General features: G+C 38.9%; 1 protein-coding gene across 1 annotated transcript; it reads right to left on the minus strand.

The window, feature by feature from the left end:
* Nucleotides 1-6,363: 6,363 nt before the first annotated feature.
* Nucleotides 6,364-10,285, minus strand: LOC117614106 (B-box zinc finger protein 24). Its single transcript, XM_034342799.1, has 3 exons — nucleotides 9,551-10,285; nucleotides 7,554-7,853; nucleotides 6,364-6,859 (listed from the first exon to the last, which is right to left on the minus strand). The coding sequence occupies exons 1-3, from the start codon at nucleotides 9,731-9,733 to the stop codon at nucleotides 6,623-6,625; spliced, it is 720 nt and encodes a 239-aa protein (XP_034198690.1). The 5' UTR covers nucleotides 9,734-10,285; the 3' UTR covers nucleotides 6,364-6,622.
* Nucleotides 10,286-11,801: the final 1,516 nt, after the last annotated feature.

An 11,801-nucleotide genomic window follows, 5' to 3' on the forward strand; every position in this document is an offset into this window, starting at 1 on the left:
TGCATAAAGTACCCTCAAACACTTGAGGTCCTCTACAAAATTCATGACGACGAGTGTGGCAATCACTCTAGGGGTAAGTTGGCAATGTTGATCATCCCTCCTCACATCACTATCCCCTCCATAAGCCTTGAGGTGGCATTGTTGATCAGAACTCCGAGCAGATGAGGCTGAACCTAGAGATGAGGCTGAACCTAGACTTACTTGAGGTAGAGCGTGAGAAGACCATTATCCGGGTCGCCTCCTCTTAGTAGCAGTTGAAGTCTTACTACTACAAAAGACAAGGGTCTCGTGCTGAGAAAGGCTTTCATCACTGCACTAAGACAAGGGTCAAAAAAGATGAATCCTAACTGGGAAGGCCCTTATGTGATCAGCCAGTCCGGGGGCATAAGAAGCTACAGAGTAGACACCATGGATGGAAAGGAAATACCACCACAGTGGAACACTCACCATCTTCAAAAGTATTATCCGTAATGCTTTCTCTTGACCGTTAGAAATTCCAAAGTTTTTGTACCCGGCTATTTCCATTTTCGAATAAAGGACTGTAATCTTATGAATATTAATATAAGTTCAGTTTCTCATTAACGACACTGCTTATAGGCAACTGTTGTGTGTTTGTGGGCAGATGAAACAATCTGTTCTCATTCCAGATTGTTTCATCTGCCCACAAACACACAACAGTTGCCTATAAGCAGTGTCGTTAAAGAGACGCAGGGCAAGGACCAGAAGCATCATTCAGGAGACCCAGCCCGCTAAGAAGCATCCTCAAGGAGACACAGGGTGAGCAAGGAATTTCCTAAGGGAGGTATTCAGGTTCCTATCTGTTTCATAAGGGAGGCAGGATAATCACACATTTGCCTATAAGGAGCATCCTAAGGGAGATGTAGGGTAATGACCAGAAGCGTCCGTTTGGAGACACAACCTGCCAAAAAACGTCCTAGGAGAGACGCATGGTGCGCCAGGAATTTCCCAAAAGAAGGTCTTCATGCTTTCTGAGGGAAATATCTAGGTTCCTATCTGTTTCTTAAGGGAGGCAGGATAGTCACACAGTTGCCCATAAGGAGCGTCCTAAGGGAGACGCAGGGTGTGCTAGGAATTTCCTAAAAGAAGGTCTCCATGCTTTCTGAGGGAGGTATCCAGGTCCCTATCCGTTTCCTAAGAGAGGCAGGATAGTCATGCAGTTGCCCATAAGCAACGTCCTTTGAGAGACGCAGGGCAACGACCAAGGCATCCTACGGAACGTGCAGAACACGCCCAGAGTCCCTTAAAGGGAACCTTGGCACTCGCTAACTTCCTAAGGGAAACCATCTTACGGGATATATGGAGCATGCCCGGAGTCCCTCAAGGAGGACACTAGTACTCGTAAATCTCTTAAGGGAGACACACAATCAAGATACTAGTTGGTTACGCAAGCAGTTCACAAGTCAATACGCAAACTGAAGTTGAAAAAATAACTAAAATTTTCATAGCAAGCTAACTAACCAGCCTACTTCAACAAAGTGAAGATGGTCAGAGAAGACCAATTATTCTACACAAGAAAACAAACTACAAAAGCTAAAAAGAAATAAAAGAGTCTTCATTTACTCCGAGACGCCAACAGGAGATCCCTGATCTACAGCCTCTTCAGCGTCCTCCTGATTAGCCAAGTTCTCTACAGCTCCACCTGCCTGATCCGCGATGTCTGTCACTACCTCATCTGTTTCATGCTCCTTTGCTTCATCCACTTCAGCTACCGCCTCTTTGATCGCCTACTCTTCAACTCCTTCCATATTCACAGCATTAACATGCTTACTCTGCATAGGAAGCAAGTCAGAACAGAGCATCTCGATGTCTCCATCTCCAATGGCATAGAAGGGATCATTTTCATTTGAGCAGTCCAAGTAACCGAGCTTATACACATTCATGGTAACTTCGACCTTGGACTTTTCAGCAAACTTGTTATGGGAGCCAAATCTAGCAAGAAGCTTGTCATAACTAAAGGAGATGTCAGCATTCTTGCGCTCAAGACGGAAGTAGGCATCTCTTCGACTAACCAAGTCAGCAGCAGAAGAGGGGGCAACAGCAGACGAGTTTCAGATAGTTTCAATAGCAAGAACTACTCATTTTTGAAGTAGAGGAAATGTTGCTTCCCTTTATTTTTCCAAGGAAAGACTTGAGACTGTCTCAAGCTCACCAGCCTAATGGATATGATTAACCAGCTTGAAGCAAGCAAACGGACTTGACCGAAAGTTCGTCCTGAGCAGATCATACATAATTGCATCCCCTGCAAGGCTGGACTTGTCCACCTTGGGATCAGCCGCTGACATTGCAAAAGAGTCATTCGCCCGAGGAGATGACTCTTTCGTCTCCTTAGCTGTCGTCATCCTTACCTCTAATGAAGTCAATGATGCAGAATCAACTCCACACTTGACTACCCGTGACTCAACAGTTGGATCATGAGCAGACCTCCCGGTTCAATCTTCATCCTTTGATTAAGGCAAACGACCTGAATTTTGAAGAGGAATATCTGCATCTATTTACCTAGCATGTGGGCTAGATCGAGAAAGGGCTATTTTAAGGAGCAGATCATGGTTTTCAAACTTGTCAGCAAGAGGCTTGAGTAGAACATCCTGAGCACTGCGCGTACCACCAACCTTCCTACTATTAGCACCAACAAGATGTTTGACCCTGGCAGATGATGATAGAGCATACCCCACTTGAGTCTTCTCAGCATAAGGGAGCTTTGGCTTCTTCCTCAATGGAGACACATTCTTCGCCTACGAAGAAGTAGCTTCATCTCTTGAAGACTTGGCAACAACCTTCTTTTTTAGGGGGGGTATCGGCAGAACACTCCTCCTGCCCAGCTGGCAGATCATCAGAGTCTAGACTATTCTGCTTTCATCTCTCAACATCCTGGGTAGGGGCAGACCATTGACTTCCTCCCTATACCCGGTCAACTGATGCGGCTCACAACGCATGAGACCAAGCACGCTCCAGTCTAGACCTGTGACAATAGGGAGCAGCTAGTCCACATGTGTGCACCTGCTCCACCACGGTTGCCGCTCATTGCCAACCATTGCCATGACGACAACCAGCCTGGCTTACCTCAGCTGGCCTTCGCCGCAAAAAAAATAAAAATAAATAAATATACGTGCTCGACTTACCTTGGGATGCACGGCGACTCCTCTATTCAACAAGCAGTACGAATTCTCCAAAATCTCTCTCAAGTTAGAAAATAGAGAAGTTAAGTTTGCGATGTGAAGAAGAGTGAAGAGAAGCCCTGCATTTGAACAGGTTGGGCATCGTAGGTCAAGAAGGAATCGAAAGCCCATTCCTACGAGGAACCCAACTCCAAAAACAGTCAAAAGCTCACTCCAATTGGGAACCCAATCTGCAAAATGAGTCCAACTCACTGAAGGAAGCCCAGTTACAGCTGCACAGCCCAACAGATAATTCACATCTTGTACATGTCACAACGCCATGCAAAAGCTGGGGGGCATTTGTGGGAATCGAATTAAATCAGAACCTTAGGTCAAATAATTCCTTCCATTTTGGGATTATTTGACCTAATTGAGAATTATTCAACCTAATTGGGAGTTACTCAATTTAATTGGGGATTACCCAATTAAATAGAATGTTACCTAATTAGGTTGAGAATTGATTCGATTCCCACCACAATTCCCAATTAAATGAGGAGTTACCTAATCAAATTAGGAATTGATTTGATACCTACCACAATTAGGGATTTGATTTACTCTAATAAATTAAATTCTTAATTAATCAAATCAATTCCAAATCGGGGAGGAATAATTCATTTCTATCTACGGAATTATTCCTTTGAAACGCTAGCCTCCGAGACCACTATAAAAAGATAGCCACACACAAGGGTTGAGGTACGTCTAAAATTCCTATTGAAACTCTGCAGAAAATTCCTCTCAAACCCTAGCCACCTCCTCTCTCTCTCTCCCTCTCTCTCTCTCTCTCTCTCTCTCTCTCTCTCTCTCTCTCTTTTACATGAGGCTCCGGCTGCCCGGTTTACACCTTAAACACATCTCCGTACCCTAGTTAGCTAGTGTTTTTCTTACAAACTCTTGAACTAATTTAGGCATCGGAGGGCCTTTGGCCAACAACCCCCCTGGTGTGGTCCTCTTATTTATTTTATTTTGCAGAGAGAAAGAGGCGGCGAAGAAGGAAGGGGAATCTTTGCAATCGAATATTCTCGTGGGAAAAATCACTCCCACAACTTACATCTAGCAACCTCAGTTGTTTGAGCTTGTTCAGTTATGAAAGGTGCTCGGATAGTATGTTATGGCTTAGGATCAATGTTCTCAAACTTGATGGAACATTTGGCATACCTTCATAGAGTTGATTTCTGCTGAGATCTAATGTCCTCAGCTACCATAACATGAGAAGTCAGGGATTCTGCCTATGAATCCATTGCTAGATGTGCTTAAGAAGGTCAAGCTTCTTAAACAACCAACGCTTGAAGGAATGGTGCTGCTAAGTGCATTGAACGAAATGTCTAGAGATTCCAGCCTTTTGAGAGCTTTCAGTCCTCTGGGAATGTTGACTGTGAGGAAATTGTTGGACAATGAAATTCTGGTGAGCTTCTTTATATTGGCAATGGAATCTGGGATCGGTCCTCGAAAGTGGTTTTTTGTTTAGATTGATGATGGTGACCTCTGTTAGGTTCCCAATTGATAGTGTGATAAACCCATCATAGCCACCACCATCAAGCTCACTTGCTATTATTCTGCTGGAGGAGTTGTCTAAAGGGAAACTGCACAAGATTCCCAGAACTGGCCCGATGTACTTTCTCATGGATCCATGGAAAATTCCTCCCAGGTACTAAGATAGGAATCTAGGGGGATGGAGTTGGGATCAATCGAACGTTTGATGTCACGGAGAACATGAGTATCAGAATCGAGAGTTACTAAATTGATGAGCAGTGGAGTAGAACTTGAGTTTTTATCAATAATAGTCAAAATTTATCCTATATTTTCATAAATGTCAGTTTTTATAAAATTTTCAAAAATAGCCAAAAACTCACCTAAAAGTACTCAAATACCCTCAAAACTAAAACCCACAAAAACCTAAAAAAGCAAAATATAGAAACCTGTCTATGTTTTCATTTGATTTCAAACATAAAACTCCCCTATGTTAGTATCTGTTGTCTCTGTCATTGGGCTCTAAGCTTTGGTAGTATTTGTTGTCGTCAGCCATGCTAATGCTATCACCATTGGAGGCCTCGCACAACCCTTTGTCAGCCATATATGGACTTCAAAGTTGCTAATTAGATTCCAATATGAACTTTAACATTGCGGAGATGAATCAATAACTCTATGAGTGCCTTGTTAAATATATAATACAAATATATAACTTATTAGAGATAATTAAGTAATTAGATAATGGTGATGAAGGAGATCTAGAACAAAAGCTTTGCTTCAACTCAATGTTGGGTAGATGCAGTACTCGTAGTACACTAGAACTCAATACCACTTATAAATAATAATGGAGGGACTAGCTAGGAATCAAGTCATATTCATGGTTCAACTCCTCCAATGATATAACATGGGATCAAACCTTTGTTTTTATATATGTTTAAAATCAAATTGCAAACAAAGATTGCATATTTTTCTTTTTAGGTTTTTGTGGTTTTTACGTATGAGGGCGTTTAAGTATTTTTAGGTGAGGTTTTTGCTATTTTTGAAAGTTTTTATAAAAACTGACATTTATGAAAGGGGTAAATTTTGGCTATTTTTGATAAAAACTCGTAGAACTTGCTGTGACTAAAATTATATAACGTAGATAGAAGGGGCAGAAGGGAGGCATCAGCTTACCCAAATCTTAAAACAGCTAAGAGCTAGCTTATTTGGGAATTGGGAATTTGGTGGTTTAATTGGTTTTCCAAATGCCTCCTTATATGGGACTTTTGCCATAAGGTAAAAGGTTTGCAAGACCCTTTGAATGAGAACAGATTTCTTGTTAATTTTCATGGGCATGCCAAGAACTTGGATAAATTTAAATCCATTTCTTTAAAGCTTGGCTGGTATTTGAGGATTTAGTTTCCTCTTTGGTCATCCAACCTAAACCTTACTTTATCCGAACGATCTTTTTGTATTCTCATTGTTTATGCCAAACTAGGGAAGATGGTGCTACCCATACTTTCTTTTTCACATCTTAACAAGAAATTTATTTTAAAACATATACAAGATTCCCAAGAAGATGCAATTGGCCAATTATAGCCCAAAAGCCACGTGGCAATTTCCTAAGATTTGAGGCAAGGCAAATGCAATCATCCACCACTATTTTGCCTTCTGTAAGTAATCATACCAGGAACTAGAATATCAAAGGCAGAGCCAGAGAGCTTCAAGAAAGCGACCTAAATTTCAACAGTTCTATGGCTCATAAACACCAACTACTGCAGTCACTTGGTATTATTTCTATGCCATATGGTCTTGTAGCCAAGGAGGCAAAATTACATATGTTTATGTTATGGGTCAAATGAAAAAGACAATGGAAAAAAGCTAATCTCCCAAAATGTGTTATACATTCTTAGATACGTACATAAATACATACGGGTATGTACTTAGTATGAAGATATATAATTCAACCTATCAACCAATACCATCAAGTTGATACATGTCTAAAATATGCCAAGATCAGGAACGGTAAAATGCTCTTCATCATCATCTGCGATTTCAATCCTAGGCTTCTTGTATGGGCCGTTCGATTTTGGGGGTCTATGTGAGGCAAAATTGCTTGGCTGTGATGCTGGAAGCTGAGGAACTTCAGCTGCTGCCACGGCCTCCTGAGGAAACTGCTCACCAAAAAGACCCATATCTGCTATCCATTCAAGCTCTCCAAACTCAAGCGACTCTTTCTGAAGTGAGCACAGAGAAGATTCGTTAAGCATATGAATAGATGAAAAAAAAATAAGTAAATGGCCCATCATCAATGTTGGCATCAAATTTATATATCTTCTTCTAATCAGGTATTAACCGAAGAACTGCTTAAACCAACTAAACCAAGACCTATTAGAGGTATCAATATTACCTTCTTTTAAACAGCAAACGCAACCCAGACTTTTTTAATTATCAAAATTCATAAAGTTGTGCATGATGAACGATCAAATAAAAAACATGGATAGAAAAGAAAAATGAACTCAATTTAGAACAATCATTATAAAATTAAATTATCTTGACAGTCTTAAAAACTCAAAACTTATCATTACTATCACAAGGTTATATATAAGTTTTAGAATATTTCTTTTATACAGTAGGCTTCAATGTCAACACAGCAGTATATGCCACGCAATTATCAACGAGACTTTTCCAAATAATTATCCACATTGTTCAAGACATTTGTGTCTCATATACCGAGTTCGGATGAATTATGTATATATCTTATCACAATCATTTTCATAGATAAAATGATAAACATCTATATTCCTCCACCGTTCTAGTATATCTTTCAACCTCATCCCTAAGTTCTCAATTCAAACCATTCCATTCCATGAAGACAGTTATAATAATTGTGATCAGTAAAGCTAGATAATGTATAGGGATCTTTCTAACCTTGTCAGAAGATTCAAAATCTGATAATTGCAGTAAGTCATCGACTCCCCAAGGTGACAAGACGCCGGAAGCCTGTGGTGCTGAAATTTTTGTTGAAATCTGCTGTGTGCTACGCTCGGGTGGCTCCAAGCTACTTGTTTCAGCTTCCTTAGTACAACTGGAGCTCAATGCCACTCGGATTCCAGTGGCAAGGAACCTCTGGTGGTTTGCAGAGAGGCTATTGGCTGAATGAATTGGTTCATCACAATCCTGACAAAAGAGGGCTCTGTCTTCAACGCAGAATATAAAAGCTGCCTTATCCTGCCAATCAGAAGACATGTGAGAGGGAGAGAGAGAGAGAGAGAGAGAGAGAGAGAGAGAGAGAGAGATTGTTTAAGAGAGGCTTGCAACTCATCAGAATCCAGTGACGCTAAGACAGATTCAAAAGGAAAACTTAATTATCATTCAAGAAGTCTAAGATGAGCATCTTGTTGTCCACTTAGTAGTTGAGACCACGAAAGGTGATTTCAAGAATGCAGAAATCAACCAAAGGGCAAGCTAAAATGTTGTTCAAAAAATTCAAGAAGGAAATCTTGTCTTGCGGGCTCCTATGATAATTTGAAGGACCTATCCACCTTTCTTTCCCTGATTCTGCTCATCTTAAGGAAGCTGTGGAAGCCTCTCTATCTAATCTGGACTATGTTATGTTTAATTATGAAGAAAGATTATAAATTAGAAATACTTCCTGAATTACTGTAAACCTAAGACTCTACTCCAGTAATTTCAGAAGGATACTTTCTCTATTATGTTAATTTCCTTGCCTTTCTCTGCTCTCCGATGCATCAATAAGATTTTTTCTCATTTCTTTGTGTCTTGAACCACGAAAAAAAAAATAGTTTGTAACATTTGTGCTCAAGAGGCATTTATGTTCCAACTCAATTAATAAATTCATGATTATGAATCAATCAAACAGTTAATCATTATTAAAATTGAAGTAGCCACATTCTTAGAAGTCACAAGGCTGCACACCTGTTCAACCATTAGCTGACTCACATTGCAAACACTGAGATTTTCATTCACTCTCTAGTCTCTTGGAAAATTTCTCTTAGATTGCTTCTTTTGTATGAACAACATTTACCACATTGTGATTTTTTAAAGGTGTTAATGCATCAGTTGTCTCTATGGGGTTTAGGTATTTCTATCATTTACGGCGAAAAAAGGGGAACTAGGAAGACCTCTCATTTTGGGCAGCTACCTAGGTGAAACCCAGTTTCAACAATGTGAGAATAATTCAGACACCACACCCACTTTGCAAGGTTGTACGAATACCACAACGCAACAATGTGACAATCAGCAGCAGTAGAATTTGCTTATTTCTCAAGTTCACCTGATTAGTCTTATTAGTTATACAACATCTAGTGGAGAAGCCAAGTCTAGAGCGCACACCAAATTTTTGGCATGCAGTTTGTATTACAAACCTTGTAAAGTGCCATCTGTTATTGATCGAGAGTACAAAAGAAATGTTAACTTCTTTCAACTTGCCACTATTTCCTATAGTTCACTTTAACTTTCAAACAAAGGAAACCTATAATGCTAAAAGCATCTAATATTCTAGTATGAGGTCCTCCATGGCAGGGTCATCAAAAATCATGTCTAAAGAGCTAATAGCCTTATCTTAATAGGAACCTCTCATGTTGGATGTTACAATTTTAACATTGTATTGGAGAGGGTAATTCATTTATTAGCAAAGGTTTGAACCTTTAGACCTATCTCAATCTAGCTCACCCTTTACATTTATCACAAGTACACATATTGATACAATGAACTTGTAAAGTTAAACTCAGCTCAACAATTTTGACCCAAAAAAAAAAAACTCAGCTCAACAATTTTGACCAAAAAATAAACTCAGCTCAACAATTTTGACCAAAAAATAAACTCAGCTCAACAAAAATGGAAAAGGAAAATTGGAAATTACATAACATTTTATTCAAAGAAAGTGGGAAGTGGAAATTAATTACTTGGCATATGTCACATCTAGGGAGCTTGTTGGAGAGGCAATTTAGAAGAAGCCTCTGGTGCTTGCTTGCAAGTTTATTTGCTGCGTGCACTTCAACGTCACATTTGGCGCACAGAGCTGCCTCGTCGGCGCAACAAATTACCGTCGCCGGAGCCTTCTCGCACACATCACACTGAATTTTCATCTTCCTCTTGATCTCTTTCTTTCTGCCCAAGCTTGATGTGTTACTTCCAGAGAAAAAAAAAAACCACCTCACAAACTTATATGGTTCTCGCTCAGAGAGACACTGAGAGATCTTTCCTTGAAGATTCAACAAAACCCACAACTGTTTACTTTACCAAAACAAAAACTACCCACAACCGAGAAAACTTGTAAAACTGCCAGAAGATGCCAGAGGTGATCCAAGCAGCAAGCTTTCCCAGAAAGCAGAAACAGCTTATTTGTGGAAAAACCTCCAGAACCCTTCACCAAAAGTTAGGCCAGATATGAGAAAGACTGTCTAGGAATAACAAGAAAGTTTCAACAGGTAGAAATAAAGAGAGAGAGAGAGAGAGAGAGAGAGAGAGAGAGAGAGAGAGAGAGAATTAATGGAGTGATGGTTGTTTGTATGATATGAAATTAATTTCTTGATCAAGTGAAGTAATTGGTGGAGAGTTACAGAAGAAGCTGTGAGGGGTTTTGTGGTGTTCGTATTGTGGAGGAGATAAGGATTTTGATTTTTTTTTTTTCCAATATCAAAATCAAGGCAATGGGGCGCATTTGTGGAGCCCACCAGCTCCGGTCTTGTGGTTGTAGAGCCATTGCAGTCTGCATGCCTCTCTCTCTGCATGTGCTGGTGGCTACCCACTTTTTTGATTTTTTTTAAAGAGCTCTGCTACTGTGTTTTTCACTTCACTTGCATGATTACCTGGTTGATGTGAACATTTTCTGATCATATGTTTGGTAGACTGATTTCAATCTGGACCGTTGAATTCGTCATTCATTTCAAGCTACAACAGCCACGGAAAGAGAAAGGACTGTGTATCGTTTCTTTGGTGCAAAATATGATATCACATCATTTACCAGAAAAATAAATGTCATACATATATATTTTTTATTTTTTGACAAGGAAAATACTAGAAACTCTTTCTAACCTCTTTTTTTTTTTTCTTTTTTTTTTTTTGACTTTCACTTTTTTTCTCATGACATGTGTCATTCTTCTTACATTTAAAACTATGTCATTAACTCATCATACAAACTATCTTTTATTTTCCAAATATACCCCTATTATATGTATTGACTTTCATGTTTTTTTCAACTTATCAAAAAAAAAAAAAAAAATTCTTCATAACTTCCTTACTGTTATAAAATGAACGGAATATGTGCTGAAATATTGAGCTGCACGTAAAGTAGATGAGACACATCATTTAACGAGGTTTGGCTATGCCTAATTCCTCGGAGAGCAACAGCAGTAAATTTTTCACTATGTTAAATAATAGGGCTACAACTTTAGTATTTATAATATATGTAGCTCACTGATTTTTTTTTCCTGGAGAATTCCTCTCTGCTCTCATTTTTCTCTCAGCTCACTCACTCTCTTTCTTTCTCTTTTCTCCTTCCACTCTGCCTGACTCTCATTCTTCTCTCATCTGCAGGTGTCTGTGCAAAGGCAGGATATAGAGGCAGTCAACCCACGTGAATGTGCATTAAGGGAAAGTTGCAGATAAACTTTACCCAAAGTCTCCAAATAAATAGTTAGTGGGCTCCATACAAAAACCTTTACAACACTTACCACCTTATTAAAAAATTAAATTTAAAAAAAAAGGTCATTTTTTTGCTGTTTACTTGGTTGTGGTCTTGAAGTGACGTTTTTCTTCCAAAATTGTTATGTACAACAAAATTATGGGCTTTATTACTCTTTTTTTTTTCTGAAAAAAAAACCAGATATTTTTCTTCAAGTTTTCTTTTTATTTAATAAGGTGATAAGAAAGTTATTAAATTTTTTTGGATAAATTAAAGAAAACATAAAATTTAATACATTTAATAAGAGTAAATTTGAAAAACAAAAGATAATTTGTAAGACATTGTTAAATAAAAATAATTTAAGGTAATTATTTTTAAATAAACATACCAATTTCAATAAAAACACGCCGAAGTTGATTATCACTTTACAAGTGAATTGGTTCAACACGGCTTCTTGTCTATTAAATTTGTTTCTTCTGAACATCAGCTTGTTGATATCTTGACCAAACCCGTCTGACTGGTTTGTTGAT

Source organism: Prunus dulcis, chromosome 1 (genome assembly GCF_902201215.1).
Source record: "Prunus dulcis chromosome 1, ALMONDv2, whole genome shotgun sequence".
NCBI lineage: Eukaryota > Viridiplantae > Streptophyta > Magnoliopsida > Rosales > Rosaceae > Prunus > Prunus dulcis.